Source organism: Corvus hawaiiensis, chromosome 2 (genome assembly GCF_020740725.1).
Source record: "Corvus hawaiiensis isolate bCorHaw1 chromosome 2, bCorHaw1.pri.cur, whole genome shotgun sequence".
Taxonomy (NCBI): domain Eukaryota; kingdom Metazoa; phylum Chordata; class Aves; order Passeriformes; family Corvidae; genus Corvus; species Corvus hawaiiensis.
In genome coordinates, this window is record NC_063214.1 from 53,302,415 (window position 1) to 53,321,246 (window position 18,832).

An 18,832-nucleotide genomic window follows, 5' to 3' on the forward strand; every position below is an offset into this window, starting at 1 on the left:
TAACAAAAGCAAAGATAGTACTGCTATTTTGGGAGGAAGTGGGGAAGAAACCCAAATTCCTGACAGGCTTGAAGATCTCATCCAGATCTTTGGACAGAAGAAAAGGGGGAGTAGTGCCATAAATAACTGTTTGAAAGGGGAGTGGCAGTGCTGTTTTAGGGAAACATAGCAGAAACCATAACCTGTGATTTGCGGTGGTTTGTGCTGTTACAAAACTGCTTTTGTACGCTGTCCTTCAGCCTCATCTGTATGACTTTCTAGCTAGAACTTTCAGTTTTTAGTAGTTTTTTTATTTACAGAATTGAGTGGCATTTAAAATAATCCAATGAAACCATCCCAAAACACAGCTGTATTTGAACACAGTCAGCAGATCACTTGAGAGAAAATAAATTGACTTGTCTGTCTTTCTTCTAAAGCTAGAGAGAATGATTCTATTTCTGGAGCAAAGCAACAGGATGGAAGGGTTGATACAGTAAGTAGTTCTAAGAGCTATGTTGTTCTTTAATTTCAGTTAAGCTATTTGGTTACATGTTTACATGCCTTGAGCCAAGAAGAAAAAATTCTGTTGTTTTCAGTTAAAGCTCTCCTATCTCGCTGTTTTTAAAAAAGTTATTTCTCACAAAACTAAATTTGCAGTATATGGGTATAGAATTTGTTTTCACAAATAACCCTCTCTGAGAAATATTTTTTGCTGTGTTTATTAAGAGAAAAAACAAACCAACCCTTCCCCCCTCTCCCCCTCCACAAACAACTTGGCTTCAGCAGCACTCAATATTACTGAGAGCGAAATCAAACCTAGGAACTGAATTATGCTACTTATCTGAGGATTGGTTTGTCTGGTTTTTTCCTACTTCTGTCAAACTTTTGGAAGTTACTCTCCGGGAATAACTTCTTTCTCAACCACTACAATCAAGAGTTGAAATTGAGTTTTCATTTCAGTCCTTTGATAGTGGTCGGGAGAGTTCTTGCATAATTGTAATTTTACTCTGTGTATGTGAAAGCTGAATGATTATTGAGACTGAAAACCAAGGATGGCACTAAAAGGATTCAATTACAAATTTAAGTTTGATCCTTAACGACCTGAAACTTCACAGTTAACAAACCGTTACAAGTGAAAAAAAGCAGAACGTCTTTGTCCTTTCTCATATCTCCTTTGTTCCCTTTTTGAGAGGCTTACAGTAAACTGCTGAACCCATTCACTGCCCTTAAGGTGACTGTAGAATGGAACCTGATTTGCATCAAAAGTGGGGATTATCTGCCTATTTGTTTTTCACATGTACCTGTGAAAATGCTATCTTTCATTTTAAGAGATGGAGCATTAGTCAGGTACTGCACTAAATGTTTAGAGTTCTGTCCTTGACTGTTAAAGGGACACTTATTGGTACATAATATAACAGCTTTTGTCTTTGGTTTGCAGATTTTGCACAACTATTTTTCCAAGCATAATGAATGTCCTGGGATAAGTGATGCAAGTATGCTGTCTGTACCAGAGCCAGTAAAGCTAAATGCTGAAGATGACATCAAAGATTTGGGTATGCATTAATGCTTTACCTAATGAGTATTCTGTGAAGCAACTCTGAGGATAAAACTACGTTCTGTGTTTTGGGCTGTTTTTAGGGCTTGTTTGTTCTGCCAGCTGTATACTCTCAGTCCCTGAATTTATTCTAGCCTTAAAAAAAGGGAGTGTCTGTTGAGTCAGTGAATTAAATCAGTGTCCTGGTTAAACCATGAAAGTCAGATTACGGTGCCACTGGACAACAACCAAATTAGTACTGTGAAGTGTGTTCACTGCAGCTGGAGAGGTGAGACTGTGGGAGAGCTGAGAGAGAAGAATGGTACAGGCTCAAGGGGGAGCAAGACTACTGCTTCTAGCTATTGAATAGGCCTAACTTTATCATGAAGTTTCACCTCAGCAGAGTGAGCTTGTTTTTTGATCTTGCTGTATTCTTTCTTCATTTACTTCACCCATTCAAAATAGGTAGTTCAAAATGTGAAAAAATCTTTAGGAAAAAAGAATGTTTTGGCTTTTCTTAAATGAATGCAGAAAATATACAAGACAAGGGAAAACATGTTTTCATTCTGTGTTTTTAGACCATGTTAGTGAACAAGTGGAAGTGTAAATTCCAGTGGGAAGTTTTTTTATATTTTTTTGAGTTGAGAAATGATGGCAGAAGGGGAGATTATTACCAGAAATTTGTTTGGCATGCATGGGTGTAAAAGGGTGCCGTAGGGATTCACGTGGGCTAGACAGGACATTATATCCTTAGGATTGTGTACCTCCTTATCTGAATTGAATGGACTGCCTTAAAAATAATGTTTGGTGGTACATGTAAGAACTGTGAAAGAATCAGTTTAGAATTCGATAAGGAGGGCTGAGAATGCTGGGGTCAGGAAGCATTGTTGCTTGCAGTGTTATGCTTGCTGTTTTCATATTGTAGGTTCATATGTGCTGAGAAGAATGTGTTTGGTAGTAAATGTATTGAAGTAATTAGTAGAATACTTTTAGAAATTAAGGACAAATGAATGTCTTGGTCTGTGTTCCAGTAGGTCGTATTACATTGCATACTACAGTAGAGAAGACCAGTTAAAACAATGTCTGAGAAAAATAAGAGCGAGAAGAAAACCATTTGTCTTAGAGTTCCAAATAACTTGCAAATGTTTCCTTTTTCCTATGTATTCCCTTTTTGATAATAATTAATTTGGCATTTGAAGATGCCATGTGAAAAAAGGACACCTCAAACCTCCACATTTGTAGCTTTCAGGTATTGGTTTTCTCTGGAATAGTGTTGTATGATCATAAAGTACAATAAGTTTTATTAGGTATACATTTTATTTCAGTTAAAGAAAATAAGAGAGATCCTAATATATCAAACCATCAAATATTGCCCTCCAGTGAGTTTAGAAGTCAAAATGAATTTCCTTGATTTTTGTTTCTCCCTGGAGTGAGACTATTCGGTGTACAGACAGTATCTGTACAGTCCTTCAGATAATCCTTGTTTTCTTTAATCCTAAAAGGTAATGTCTCTTGTTTAAGTAAGAAGAAATAAGCTGTGTCTTTTTAGAAAGCTCTACTGACAAGTTATCACAGGATGAAAGAATATGGACACAGAAGTTGCTTCAGAGGAACCTATTTCAGTAAAGGAAAATTACCTACCTGTACACTCAATCTGTAGTGTTACAGTTTCATCTTTTTGAGATGCCATTTACCATGCAGGCCAAAAATAGAAAGTAAAGAGAATGAGTAACTTTCTATGTCTACAATGTTAGCATGAGCCCATAATGGATGTATTACAAATAATTGGATGTGTGTGACCAAGTACTGGGAAATCTTCAGTGGGCTTTCAAATGGAAAATATTGGATATTAGGCTACTTAAAAGTTCTAGTAGGGAAAGTTATAGAGTTGTAAATTAAAGAAATTGTGCCTAAAAAAAGCTTATGGAAAAAGTTGAGCTATTGGTTATGTGCCATGGGAAGACAAGAGGAGCATGATGTTTTCTAGGTACTTCATTATGATTTCTTTGATATGAAAAAGGCTTAAAAAGTATTCTGTAAATGAAATCTAGCTATATTTTTGAATGTGGACTGTTCTGATAAGTGGGTCTCATTTCATACATTTGAGAAGGTAATATTTTTATTTGGCATGTATAAGCTCTACAAAGGAGGGTTTGGGTTATTTTTTCCCCATTACATGTTGTTTCTAAACACAATCAAAAAATTCTCATTATTTTTCTAATATTTGTTCCAGTCATGGAACTGCGTAAAAGCTTCCTTATCAATTAAAAGATTGAGAATATTTCTAGATCTTTCTAGATACTATACTATTTTATTCATAGTAGAAGACAATAAATTAATCTTTATATAAGATTATATATGTTTATATATAGCTTTAGCTGCCAGTTACAGATAACCATAGGCAGCTCTTAACATGTCTGGTACCTACAATCAGGTATAAATTTTGGAAGAAAAAAATTGAAACATTTACCTTGTCAAATTTACTACTCATTCTCTGTCTGTAGGGGAAAAAATGCTCTTTTGAGACAGCTAGGTTTCATCTTGGCAACTTTAACCACCACAGAGGGAGGCCAGGGCATTTACATGTATTTCCTTGGCCTGCTGTCTCCTCTAACAGCTGCTTAGTTTTATCTTTACCAGCTCACTCCTGAGTAAAGGTAATGACTATCAAATTGAAAGCTCTACTTATCAATACTGTTCCCAAGTTGTTTTCTAAAGCTTAATTTCTTACTTCTTTTCCTCTCTTCATCTTCTCTAAACTCTTTAGAATCGGAGGTGTTAGATGGCTTACTTGGTGAGATGGATAGCTTTGAGGACACATTCAGCATGCCAGCTAAGTCCAGTGGAACTCTTCTGCTGATGCCACATGCTCTGGATGCAGTAGAGAAATATGAGATAAATCCAGATAAAACACAAGAAAAGGGGGATGTTCCCTCTGAGCAGCCTAATAGAAGAAAGACTGGCATTTCACATGAAATCAAAACAAATAGCTGGACTGAAAACAGCCACTCTACTGGAATGAATGGTTCTTTACTCCAAAACACCAGTGAAGATACGGGAGATGGTAAAGGTGGCTGTTTAATAGGACACGAAAAGGAATTGGAGTCACTTAGGAGCACAGGAGATGTGTGTGATTATAGAACACACAAGTCCTTTGAGATTGAGAGGCCTGTGAAAGAATGTGTGCAGTCTCCGTCAAGCCAGTGGTCTCAGCTGAACTTATCTGATCTTGATGTAACTCACCTGGAGATGTCTGTATGTAGCTCTCCACCCTGTGACTTACAAGAAAAGTCAGTACTAACGGCCAAGGATGATGCTGTGGAAACATCTTTACTGAACACTTCAGGCTTGATAAAAGCACAAAAGCTGTTGAGTGTCAATTTGGCAGAAAAATGCTATGAAATGAAAAACACTGAGAACAACCCAACATCAGAAATAACTCCAGTAAAATCTGTGTCGTTGAGTGTTCAAGATCCAGAGTTAGTAAAAGGATGTGCAGCTGAGGTTTCCAAAATGAGCTTCTTAAACTGTAATTCTTTTTTAATTGAACATACAAATGTCACTGAGTATTCTGTAGTCTATAGTGGCAACTTTTCCAAGCATTTAAAAGCAACTTCTAAATCGGTCATAACTGATGTTCTGTCTCACCCACTTGTGTGTAATGCCACATCTCCAGATAACTATGACCTACATTTAATAAATAGTGAAAATACTCTAACGAAGTCTGGTTTTAAAAGCCTGAAGATGTTACCCAGGTTGAGAAAGAGATCCAAGAGATTTATTTATAGAATAAATAATACTTTACTGTATCAAGAAGAAAAAATACAAAAAGAAGTAACCTCTGAATCACCTATTCATACTGTATTACCACATTCGGAATCTGATTCATACAAGTTTAAAGGCTGTCAGGTGGCCAGTGATGTTGAGCAAGGTATATAATTAAGCTTTTCATCATTTGTGGAGGATTCATTATTTGTTATGAACCTTTCATGTAAATGTTTCAGATAAAATCATGTAAAACTTTCTGTTTGTGGAAAAGTAGCTGTGCAATTGGGAATCAACATATGGGATTGGTCTGTTATATAGTGATAAGGATTATTATTCCTTTTCTGGAATAGAAACTTCCACCCAGAGCCATTATTCTAATTGACAAGCTTAGTTATCTTTGTCAATGCTGGTTATACATCTGTAGTGTCAAGGGCCATTCTGTCTGAGTTGATAACTTTTAAGTGATCGTAAAGAATGTTAAAGGTGTATAGTTAGTTTTCTAGAATTAGGTGCTTTAAGACTCTACATCTGTTTCTTCCCAAAAGCACAAAATACTTTAAAAAACAATGTAATGAAAGCAAGCACATGCTCCTACTTTTAGAAGCTGTTGTTCTTGCTAGAATTACTTTATATTAGGAGTTGAAGTACATTAAATTTGAAACAAATCCTTATGTTGAGACATGAGGAGTTGAAGCCCATCTTTTCAAATTTCTTTACAACTAAAAACTCATTTTTTTGTTTTTCACCTTGTAGCATTAACTGCAGCCAACTCTTGTTTCTGACTGTTAGAACATAATTAGGTTAAACAGACCTCCAGCCTTGTCAAGGCATTTGCATTTGAAAACAAAAGTGATCCTTTGGGTTCTGTTGTTAAGCTTGTGTAGAAATGATCTAATCAGTCGAAATTTTATGAAAATCTGAATCTACATTTGTTTGTATACATTTATTCACATTTTTGTCTGTAATGTCTTCTCTTGCAGACCATTTTCTTCCTTCTGACAGAAAGCATTTGGAATCAAATACCAGGACAAAGAACTTCAGCACTTCTACTTTAAAAATGGATATAATGGATAACTCAGCCGATAATTCCTTCAGTGATAGGCTGAAACAACAAGACCTGAGAGACTTGGGGGAAAGTGCAAGACAGGATCAACCTGCTACATCAATAAAATGCTTAGAAGTATCTAATACACTGAAAGAAGACACAACAAATTCTTTAAATAGTGAGATTATTTCAAATATAAAACGTAAAGTTCTGACTTCAGCATGCCTAATGGCAAGAAAGCATTCCAGATTTCTCCCTAAAAGCTGTTCTTTAGGGAAAAGTGAAGATAAGGACATGAGTGCTAATGTGGATGATGGAGCTGCTGTACCTCAGAGCCTGAAAGAGCTTGGGTCTTCTCACAGGGACAAGGAACTCTTGGTTGATATGCACAGTGACTCTATATCCATGACAAACAGCATTTCCCATAATACTTCGTGTCATATCAACTTCGGCATAACTGGAGTCAGTAGTGACTGTTGCAATAAATTATCACCTGGTAAAAGGCATGCTACAGACCAGAGGTCAGGAGCTGACTGTAGAGAAGTACACAGACTCTTGGGAATAAATTGCTCAGAAAATGACAATATTGGATTAAAACAAGCAGAGGAAACAGATGCAGCTGCCTTTTCAGAGGATGTAGCCAACAATGAAGACCCAAAGCCAGCTGAAAACAACAAAAGTGCTCATGCAGATGCATTCAGTAATGTAGCTGTAGACATTTCTAAAGAATTATTAGATGGTGTAGATAATAGTTCTTTAAATGAAGTAATTTCTGCGGAAGATAAACAAGTAGCACCTATGTATTCCAGCAAAAAGCCAGACAAGAACCTAAAGTGTAAAGCAGAATCATCAGTGAATCTTAATGCATGCAGTTTGAATCTGGGCTTCAGTGGCTTTCAGACTGCTTCCAATAAGCAGATTAAATTCTCTGAAGCCAGTATAGCAAAAGGCAGAATGCTGTTCAAAGATATTGAGAATGAATGCTTTGAAGCCTCTTCCATGGAAACAGTCAGAAACTTTTCAAATAAAGTTAAAAAGGAAAATACATTATTCTCAGACTCAAAAAGCAAGTTGGGCAGTAATTTATCTGATTCTTTAGGTGATTCACAGGCAAGTTTTCTTGAACCCAGCCACACACAGTTTATTCCACATAAAGTTGGCTTGTGTAAAAGCTTTCCTAGAACTCCACAAGCCTTGCAAGAAGCAAATCAAACCTTGACAGCAAGCCAAGAAGCTGAAATTGCTGAACTTTCTAGTATCTTGGAAGAAACAGGTAGTCAGTTTGAATTTACACAGTTTAGAAAGCAAAGTAACACAGTACAAAGTCATGGCTTGCAAGAATTAGGAACTGAAGAAACACATGGAACAAAGAATATAGAAAATATTTCTGAAACAAGGAAAGATGTGGAGTTTTGTAGCACTTTTAAATCTGAAAATCAAGTAAAAAAAGGCAAGTATTGTCAGGAGGAAGACACAAATGAAGGCTCTGAAGTGGTGAAAAAGGAAAAAGAAAATGCAGTGGTTTTCCATGAAAATGACAAAAAGGTTACTTTTACTAATTTAGACATAAATGAAAGTAGAAGATCTGATGAGAGCTTTCCCATAGCTAAGCAGGACAGCTTTTCTAATTTCATAGGCTTTACTTCAGCTGGAGGTAAAAAAATAACTATTTCAAAGGCAGCTTTGAGTAGATCTGCAGAGCTCTTCAGAGACTTGGATGATGATAACTATTTGTTTAAATCTGAAACTGGTACTAGATGGCACAATTCAAATGCATCTATGTCTTCTGACAGTAATTTTTTCAGATGCCTGACAAAAGGAAGCAAAGAAAAAGCTGTTCGTGTTCCAGATTTCAAAAGCACAAATGCAGTTTCCCACACAGGTTCTGTTTCCTACCATGCACAGAATAAAAATGAGGAGAATACTAGTACAGCTTTTAAGGAAAATACGGAAATTAAGACAAAAATATCAGTAAATAATACTGAAAATGTTAGTTTGAGTAGTATTAGCGTTATCAATGGCCTATTATCCACTAAAAATCATAAGCAGAATTATAAAACTTCCAAGCAATTTTTAAATCGAGGAGATGAGGAAGGCAATTTGCTAGACAACTCATTAGATGTAGCATGTCTAGAAGATGCAGTTATGACTGCAGAACACAGTTTAAATATGTCATATGAAATGGAAATCCAGTCTCCTAACCATAAAGGAGAAGACAGAAAGGAAGATGAATGTTTGTCACCAAAACTTCAAACTCCAGCTGATGGTGATATATCCATTCCTGATGCAGCTTTGGATCATTCTCTGCCCTTGTTCAGTGTACAGTGTGGAGAAAGAGATGTAAATGTTTTGGAGAACTCTGATGAAGAAAAAAAAAATTGTAAAAATGTGGAAGAAGACACCACCCATGATAAGAACCTGCTAGTGAATGAAAGCAGAATAATTATAGGTTCTTTCCGTCATTATCAAACACCTCTTGAACAAGAGGTAAACGTGGGGGAAAGTGAAGTGCAAGGGAGTTATCTGACCGGTTTTCATACTGCTAGTGGCAAGAAAATAGCAATTGCTGATGGATTTTTGGCCAAAGCGGAAAAGTTTTTTGCAGATGTTAATGTAGGAAAGGAACATAATGACAATTTTGAGAATCTCATCAAGAAAAGGAAATGTGGTAAAAGCTGTGTTAAAGACTGTGATTTATGTATTGACTCAGAAAAACTTAACTTCAATGAAAAGTTTGTTCCTGAAGGACCTGAAGCTCAGTTTAATCAGGTGAGAGAGAGCAGTCCTATTAAACATGCTGCCATTCTTGATCCTGCTAAAGTAGATACATTTGTTGATCCAGGTGAAACTTGTGAAAAAAGTTTGGTAACCTCACGTGTGCATAAAAAAGCTGATGTCAGACCTGGAAAGTCAGAATTGGAATCCCTTAGAGGACAGAAGAGTGACGCTTTAAGTAGAACTTGTTTGTCTGAAGATGGAAAATTGCTTGCAGAGAAAAAGGTGGACTACTCACCAAGAAAGAGGGATGATTCAGAAAACACAGATGATTTTCCTGTGCACTCTTCTGCATCTCTGCATTTAATGACGGTACCAAGTGACTTTGAAGACAACTGTGTGCCTGGAGATACAAAAAATACTTTATTTGTTGAGGAGAGCAACAGTAAAGCTGATCAATCACTCCTCTTAGATTCAAAAAGTAGCTGCTCTTACATGAATGGTGACAGTAAGGAATTCGACTTAGAACATTTAAATGAACCTGCTGCTGATAAAAATTGCTTCACAGACACTATGGTTAGTGCTTGCCAAAACCGGTCACTGGTCAGTCTTCCTGAAAAGGAAATTAAGTTTAACAGGTTAAAAGAAACAACACTTAATGTTGAAAAGCAAAGGGGTGATCTGAAACAAACCATGTTTAGCACAGCAAAAGGGAAAGCCGTGTCTGTTTCAGAAAGTTCATTAGTAAGAGTCAGACAAATGTTTCAAGAAGACTGCAGTGAAGCTGTAAAATATGAAATTGAGCCTAAGTCAAGAACCAATCAAACAGAAATTGCTAGAAATTCATCTATAGTCCTTCACACTGAGTGTCCTAATTCTGCTAAATTTTTTAATGCTACAACAAGCAAAGAAGTTAATTCAGCCAGTTCCCAATTTATTAAAGTAAGTGCAAGTTCTAACGAAAATTGTCACCAAGAAAGAAGCACATCTGCAGATGCAAAGTCTGTTTCAAATTCTCAGAAGCAACACTTTGAGCAGAATATTAAGCTTTTAGGGCACTTGTCTTTTCCAGATAAGCAGATAGAGCCAGCAGGTGCTTCTACAAGCAATTTTGGACTTTTTAGTACAGCAAGTGGAAAGCCTGTACAGCTTTCAGAAGAGTCACTCAAGAAAGCTAGACAACTCTTTTTTGAAATGGAAGGTAATCATTCATCACATGTTGAAGAAGCATTTTTAGTTGAGGAAGATGTAGAAAAGTCTAAAATGCACACGGAAGTACTTTCTAGGAAAATGCAGGTAGCGTCATCAAAAGGGGAAGAAAATACAAGCAGAGAAATTATTTCAGATCCTGCTTTTGGCTTCAGCACTGCAAGTGGAAAGCAGGTAAAAGTCTCTAAAGATGCCTATCAAAAAGCAAAGGCAATTTTAGAAGAATCTGATTATTTTTTGAGTAGCGGGCTTTGCACTACAGATCAGCTTAGTTCAATTAAAGAGGGTGGTCAGCATGTAAAATCTTTAACAGATAAGGTGATCTCAGAATTCAAAACTGAAAAAAGCTGCAATCAAGACTCTGACTTTAAAAGCATCTGCCCTCAGGAAATGAAGTCTTTTCCTAGCACTTCCCACATCAAAATGCGTGAACACACACCATGCAATCAGAAAAACAAGCAGTTAACATCATTTAAAACGAACTTTCAGCAAGATGAGACTGAGTCTTTTGGAAAATGGGAGTTGAATCTGGGGTCAAAAGCAGAGTCTGAAGCAATTTTGTGCAGTGATACTGCTAAAGCAGAAATGAATACTAATCTTCAAAATCCAAAAACTTACTTGGAAGTAGAGGCTGTAGAAAGTGCAAGAGCTTTTATGGAAGACAGTTCTTCCATTTCTGGGGTTCAAATTAATGCTGCGCAGACCTTCAGTGGCAGACTGGATAAAAATTTCCAAAATAAGACCTTTAGGAAGAGGCACTTTGAAGAAAACAACTCACTTGGTACGTGTTTATCTTACATATGTTCAACTCCATATTTCTGCATATGTTTGAGGTTTTGGGGGTTTTTTTGCATGTCATATTGATTTTTAAGTCACAGAGACGTGCAAGTTCTTTCTCTAGATGTCAATTGCAAAAACTCTTCTTGCTACAGGGTAGTTCATCCACACTTTCCAGGCTTAAACGTGCACAGTAGAAGCTAAATTTGTGATTAGTAATTTCGAAGGTGTACAGGTTTGCTGTTTTATCATAAACTTACAGAAGAAAGCTGCTGCTCCTTTTCTCCCTGAGCAGACTTCCTTCTTTCTTTTCCTCTCTGTACAAATCTATTGTTTTTTCATTGAAAAACAAGTAGCAGTATTTTAATTTTCGTGGTTTTGTTCGTTGTAGGTGAGGACAATGTTTTGCTTGTATCAGGATTGCTAGTCTGATACGAAAAATAGTTGTTGGTCTAAAAGCAGTTTCTTGCCTTCTGAGACTGATCTGTCTAGGGCTGAGGTGTTGGTACTTGATGCTTGCACAGACACCCAGACCAGTTCAGGGACCTGGGATAGCTGAAAACTACTTGTGGAAGGGGAGATTGCAGCAGGGTCCCTGCCTGGCTGCGCAGGTTTTCAGGTACAAAGGTCAGGCAGGCTAGTGCTGGAAAGTTTGGGTAGGTGGCAAAAGCCAGGGAGGGACTCATCAATCCAGCTTGAAACAGCTGTGTCACAGCTGAACCCTGGTCTTAGTTACAGCTTCTGTAAAAGATGTGTTACTCTTAGTATTTGGGGGGGACTCTTCGGTTACTGAAAGTACAAAGAGAGAGGCAGGTGAAGTGTACTGTGAGAGCTGTGCTGCTGGAGTGCACTGTGATGCACTTTCTGAGGCAAACTGAGTGTGTTTGGTAACTTCAGACTTACAAACTTCCTTTTGGGTGGAAAAGAATTACCGATCACAAAAGTTTAATAACAGACTTCATTGTATGGAGTGTTGTTGTCACTCTTGGTAACACAATCTACAGTCACTCCATACAGCAGAAACTTCTGCAATTTGTGGTGAGGTGGCTCTGTGTTTGAAAAGGCCATTAAAGACATGTGTGGTCTGAAAACTTGCTAAGTCTGCTTGCTCTGACTTCAGTATTTTATTTAGAAATTACAGTTATGTTGTGCAGATTGATAGGATACTGAACTTGAAAGGCACATCACTTTTAAAATTCTGTGTTTTTATTCTAGGAGAACCTCCAATTAAAAGACAGCTTCTGCTTGAATTTAACAGAACAAAGAATTCCCCCAGATCTTTGAAAGCTTCAAAAAGCACCCCCGATGGTAATTTCAGTCATCTTGCGTTCTAAGCAGTAATCCAGTGTCAGTTGTTATCATCAGAGTTCTTCAATTTCTAATAAACAAACATATAATAAGTTTGCTTAACTACTGCATTTATCAATGTAGTCATGGAAATTTGGGGAAGCTGCTGTGGTGATGTTTCTGCAGACTTGAAATCACATGATTAATGATATGCCTTATTGCATAGAATCTAAATATATTACTTCTGCAATAACTCTGGTTTAATTTCCAGTTCAGGAGGAATTTACCTGGTTTCTCACAATCCTAAATCTCACAGATTCTAGTCTCAATAGGAAGAATGCATTTTATTGATTAATCTACAGAATATATTTTACTGATTACCTTTGTATTTTCTGGTAGATAGTTACTGGTAATATACTTACTGATAGCCATCTATATTACAGGTGCTTACAATATTTTGAGCAAGTAATGTGGAAGCTCATGAAAGTGCAATCAAGGTTTCAAAATTTGAGTTGATGTTTTATGTGAAGCTAGTTACTGATTGGGATATTAGGATAATATGATTTTGGCTACAGTTTTCAATAATAGGATAAACTGTATTCCTTAAGGAACTTGTTCTTTTTAAGCGCTGCATGCTCTCACTTAGAATTCAGTAGCAGGATTCATCAAATATATTGTTCTAGGCATAGAAGCCATGATTTGAAGTACTAAATGGAATTTGTAAATTGCTGCCAGAGAATAATTTTATTCCTTTCATGTGTCAGTATTCTCCTACCCTGCAGCAGGACCTAAGCAGTGTTACTTGTTGGCAGACAACTGAAAACAGTTCTAATCTCCAGAACAGTCTTGCCTCTGACTTCTAGAACATGTGGCATCTTGTATATACAACTTCTCATATGAAACTTCCTCTTTGCAGCATAAGGGCATAGCACAAATGAGTTTACATTCCAGGCAAATATGATTTAGTTACATTGATAATTCAAAGATAAGGATGTGCTTCAATAACGGAAGGAGGAGTTTGTGCAAATGTGCTCTTTTCTGTTGTAACTTCAAATAAAAGAATAAAAGTTGCTGAAAGAGTTCTAAATGGAATGGTGAGCCTACCTGGAGTTAAATATATGATAAACATTTCCCTTCTAGGAGTTTAAAAATATCTTGCTGGCTCAGGAACACAAACTCTTTGAGAGCTCAGCATTGTGATCACTTATCCCTTAGATCTTTCTGTAAAGATGTTTAAACAAATATTTTTGGGTGCAGGAAAGAATAAAGCTGTTTAAATCCACTCTGAAAACTTTTCTATATATCATTAATATAGATAAAACATGTGCTGTAAATTTCTGTCTATGTAATGTGCCATTTCAAACATTTTTTTTCTAATTATCTTACAGGCATTTTTAAAGACAGAAGAAAATTTATGTACCATGTGCCTTTAAAACCCATAACTTGTCAGCCTTTTGGGTGAGAAATTTATTACATATTTTAGAGTTCTTCTAATGCAATTTCTTAAAATCTCACAAGCCTTTGTAACTTTCTAAAAATATGCAGTAATAATTTGCTACCCAACTTTATAGAAGACTCATAATTTTACTTCAAAGTAAACATTAAAATACCATATATCACATGCTGTTGCAGTAGACCAGTGAGATGTTGAACAAACTATATGGTGTTACACTGTGTCTTTCCTCAATAGATAGAAGTCAAGCATTCTGTTTTTAAAATACCAAAGACTGGTATTTTCTCATTTTTACTGATACAGTATTGAAATTTGTATTACTAAATGAAGAATACAAAACTCCTGACAAGGATTTCTGTCAGGAAGATGAAACCTGTATGATTAAATGTTTTCATCTCTGTAGCTCAACTAAAGAACGACAAGAAGTCAAGAATCCTACCCTTACTCTGCCAGATCAAGACTTCAAAGGATTCCAATCTAAACCTGCCATTTTTCAGCACTGTGCTCTGAGGCACTCTTCAGATGGTACTGCAGGGGTTTCCACTCCGTGTAAGGCCTCGGCAAAAGAGAGTGAAGAAACAAGAAGTTTGTACAAATCTGGCAAAGCTGCAAAAACTTTTATTCCACCCTTCAAAACCAAGCTGACATTTTCTACATGCGAACAAGGCAGCCGCAAAAGATGTGACTCACCCATCAGCAAAAATATGACCAAAGAGATGGAATTAAATCAGATCACAACTGAACAAAATAATGCTGACCCTCAAGATCACCAGTCTTGCATGCAGCATGCAGCAGACACTGACCTAGAAAATGGCAATTTAGGTACCTATTTTCAGATTTTACTCACTTAACTATTGTGAATACTGTCAGAGTTAAACCTTTGAGGGGTTTTTGCATTTTTTGTCAAACTTTTTTTTCTTCAATAAGAAGGTTCTTTTTAAAGCTTTTTATTGGCAGAAAATTGAGGAAATTACTACTTCCCTAATATTTTATATTACACTCCTAAAAAAGCATATGCTGCTTATCTCCAAAGTTAATTGAGAAGATGAAACGTATTTCACACAGTGCTTAGAAACAAGATAGCTTATGTTTCATTTGATACTTGATTTTTCTTATATACCTCATAGGTAAAATAATCTAGGAACCTTAGGTTAGCCTTGCTATACTTCATTCACTTTTACAGAAGCTGGTTTTCATTCCATTTGCTAATTAAAATGTAGACTTAGCCATATAAATGGTTGGTTGTGTCATTTTCAAAGAGGCAGAGTTTAAATGCTCAACTGTTCAACTTAAGAGTGTGGGCTTATGCATTCTAAGGTCTCTTGAATGTTCTGGTGTGTGTTATTTCTACAATTTACAGTCAAGTAATCTGGATTTTTTTTCAGAAGGACTCGTGTATAATTGAACAGGTATGAACATTTGCAGAATTAGATTATGCATTTACAGGCCAAAGTCTCAGGATTACGGACTCTGTAGCCATCAACTAATTTCTCTTCATTTGTAGTTTTCAATGAGACTGAGTTCAGTCTGATGAGAAGAATATGTAGATGGAAGTTTAGTTTAGGGAGTTGTATAAAATTAATATAAATATATAATTTGTTTCATATAAATATTCAAGCACCTTCAGTAAACACTGGTTTCTAAATGCATTAAATTTTGAATACTTAGACTTGCAGTTTCTAAAAATCTACAGAGTGGCATGGAAAAAATGCTCATCTGAATCTGCTTTTGTAGTATGACTGTGTATCTTTATTTGATAATACTTGTAAAAGGTTTTGATGTTCTGGGTTTTTTAATTTGCAGCTATGGCCAGGATGGTGACAAATCTCCGCTGTGCCAGAGATCTGCAGGAAATGAGAATTAAAAAGAAATGTAGACAAAATATTCGCTCACAGCCAGGCACTCTTTATGTCATTAAAACATCTGCAAGCAATAGAATCTCTCTGAAAACTGCAGTAGAAGAGACATCTCCTAGCTTTTATTCTACAGAAGAGGTATATTGATATATTTTTATTTTCTGTCTTGCATCTGTTTCTCAAGACTAGCAAATAAAAATGCAGTAGCTTTTGAATAGATATGTTCTTCAGTTTTTAGGTAAGTATTTACAGTAGCTGTTAGACCAGTTGCCACAGTACTTAAGTAGCATATGTACAGCTTTAAGACTGTTCCAAATATTAAAGGTCAAAAATGTCTCTAGTGTTACAATCAAATGGGAAAAAAATCCATCAATTATAATGCATATTAAGAACTGGTTTAAAAGAACAGTTAAATTTTAAGCTTGGGTAAATCTATATGAAAATACTCTTGCTTTTGGTATAGTGAAGGTACAAAACCTACTGAATTTTTTTAAGCACTTCCAAAGAACACAGTGATGCTGTTCTGCTAAAACAGTGGTTGGGAATTCCTCCATTCTCCATGGTTTACATATGAAATGGCAAGATCAGACAAAAGCTGTCTCAACCTTAAGGAAATATTTAATCTGAATTTATAAGATTGGATATTTAAACTCTCAGCTGAATTCCTACTGTATTGTCATTAATTTGTCTTTTTCATCTGATTTTTTTTCAGCTCTACAAATATGGTGTTTCAAAACAATGCATACAAGTTAACAGCACAAATGCAGAATCTTTCCAGTTTCTCATTGAAGACTTTTTCAGTAAGGAGTATTTGTTAGCTGGAAATGGAATGCAACTTGCTGATGGAGGATGGCTCATACCTACAGATGAGGGAAAAGCTGGGAAAAAGGAGTTTTACAGGTTCTGTTACTTACAAACTTGAGACAACTATGCTATTTATTAGTTAGCAATTCTCTTGTCTCCTAGAATTAATCCAACTCAGTGATATTTTAAAGCATCTGACTACTTTTTTTTACTGTGCATTTTTAGTACACCTCTGTTAGTGTAAGTAAAGATATTATAGGATTGTAAATTTACTATGTAGATTAATGTTGCTAGTGATTGATCTTCACTAACCATTAAAGCAAAGTCAATTTGGAAAATTTCTGGCAACAGCGTAAATAGTCTAAAAAATAGGCAAGTTAAAATTTGCCATGGATTGCAGGTTAGTTTATTAATAATTTATCTGCAGAGCCCTCTGTGACACTCCTGGTGTGGATCCCAATCTAATAACAGAGGCCTGGGTTTACAATCACTACAGATGGATTGTATGGAAATTGGCAGCCATGGAAGTGTCCTTCCCGAGTGAATTTGCTAACAGATGTTTGACACCAGAAATGGTCCTGTTGCAGTTGAAATATAGGTATGTGTATAGCAATATATTGGGAGCTGTAATTTGTGTTACTGTGTGCTTTCTGGTTCGTCAGTATTACAAAATAAGCACCTCTGCCTTGCATTTACTACTTAGCAGAACACTTGTATTGTTAAACTTACCCACAGCAGTATTAAAAGCATAGTGCATGTTACTTGCAAAAATGTAGATAACATTTGCTATGCTACAGTGGTGCTTAATCATGTAGATTGAGTAAGCAACAGTTTGCTACAATTTTGTTTAAAGAAAAACAGTGTGATGGATTTTGTTTGCTGTTACAAACCATGAATTCTTTTTTGTAGGTATGATTTGGAAGTTGATAAAAGTAAACGATCAGCAATCAAAAAAATAATGGAAAGAGATGATGCAGCAGGTAAAACACTTGTACTGTGTATTTCCAAAATCATATCGCTGAACACAGTTGTATCTCCTAGCAGTAGCAGTAAGAACATGGAAAGTAAAAAAGCAGCAGCTCTAATTGAAGTTACTGATGGCTGGTATGGGATCAGAGCTCTTCTGGATCCACCTCTCAAAGCTTTATTAGATAGAAGAAGGCTGACTGTTGGTCAGAAGATCATAGTGCACGGAGCAGAACTTGTTGGCCCTCAAAATGGATGTACGCCACTGGAAGCCCCAGATTCCCTTATGTTAAAGGTAAATAAAATTAGTTCAGCTTGATTGGATGTGACTGAGAGATGTGATAAATGCTAATTAGTTGAGGCACATATTGTAAACAGAAAAAGTTATTTGGCTTTACAAACAGATAGAGCTTTGCTGAAGTTTAATAACCAGATTTGCATGACATGACACAAGGGTGTTACTCAATAGGTTTGGAAGATAAGTATAAAATAGTATAAAATTCTGCCAAGTTTTGCTATGTGTTTTGGCCGTTCCAGCTCCTTAATCTAGTTAAACACCAAGTTACAAAAAGGTATTTATCCATCACAGACAATATGGAAGTTGGAGGAAGAATGCGGGGGAAAAAATAAGTCATAGGAGTGTGGACTGGTGAGGGAGGACCTTGGCTCATTTGAGGATGGTTAAAGAGCTGGGTGAAGTTTCAGAGTAACATTGAAATTGTTCCTCTGGTACAAAGCAATGGTTTGTCTCATAGATTCTCATTTCCCAAGGAATTCTAACTCATCAGACTTTTAGGTTCTGTTTAAAATACATTTTTCAGTGTGAAAGGAAACCTTTAAATTAAAATGTGATCTGCTCAGGTACAAAAGTGATTTATTCATCGTGAGGTCAGTGTGAAAATAGATATGCAGGTATTCCTGTAGATGTAATAAGCTGGACATAACTTTGACCTATCAGTGACAGTTTCTCATTCACGATTTACCTTATTCAGATCTCAGCGAACAGCACTCGACGTGCACGATGGCACACAAAACTAGGATTTCATCGGGATCCCAGACCTTTCCCTTTGCCTTTGTCATCGCTTTACAGTGAGGGTGGTGCAGTGGGGTGTATTGATGTAGTTATTCAAAGAACTTATCCTATTCAGGTATGGTGTAAGTATCTTATGAATCTAACAGATTTTAGAGATGAGATCTACATTATATTAATTAATTGCTATATCATTCCTCAAATCAAACACAATATAGAGAGCTAAACATTTTTTTTAAATATACCATTATGTGTAAAATGAACAGGAGTGGTTCTTGCACTGTGCATGTATTTAGTGTTTCAGGACAGGAGTATTCTGCTATAAGAAGAATTTGAGTTTGGGCTCAGTATCTTTTGGTTGACTTTGCTTTCAGCTTCAAAAAGCCAGAAATAATTGAATTTCAATTCT

The 18,832-nt window shown here is 36.2% G+C and overlaps 1 protein-coding gene across 5 annotated transcripts in view; it reads left to right on the plus strand.

Annotated features, from left to right (window-relative positions):
• The window catches only part of BRCA2 (BRCA2 DNA repair associated), a 35,636-nt gene that overhangs the window by 6,460 nt on the left and 10,344 nt on the right, over positions 1 to 18,832 (plus strand). For 3 of the 5 annotated variants that reach the window (XM_048295022.1, XM_048295025.1, XM_048295026.1), the window contains 12 exons: positions 417 to 472; positions 1,418 to 1,532; positions 4,281 to 5,444; positions 6,262 to 11,031; positions 12,243 to 12,335; positions 13,703 to 13,772; positions 14,171 to 14,589; positions 15,571 to 15,761; positions 16,336 to 16,523; positions 16,855 to 17,025; positions 17,337 to 17,688; positions 18,386 to 18,541. In XM_048295022.1, coding sequence (XP_048150979.1) covers positions 417 to 472; positions 1,418 to 1,532; positions 4,281 to 5,444; positions 6,262 to 11,031; positions 12,243 to 12,335; positions 13,703 to 13,772; positions 14,171 to 14,589; positions 15,571 to 15,761; positions 16,336 to 16,523; positions 16,855 to 17,025; positions 17,337 to 17,688; positions 18,386 to 18,541 — 7,745 coding nt within the window. The remainder of the gene's footprint in view (positions 1 to 416; positions 473 to 1,417; positions 1,533 to 4,280; positions 5,445 to 6,261; positions 11,032 to 12,242; positions 12,336 to 13,702; positions 13,773 to 14,170; positions 14,590 to 15,570; positions 15,762 to 16,335; positions 16,524 to 16,854; positions 17,026 to 17,336; positions 17,689 to 18,385; positions 18,542 to 18,832) is intronic. The other 2 variants (XM_048295023.1, XM_048295027.1) reach the window with 2 other exon arrangements.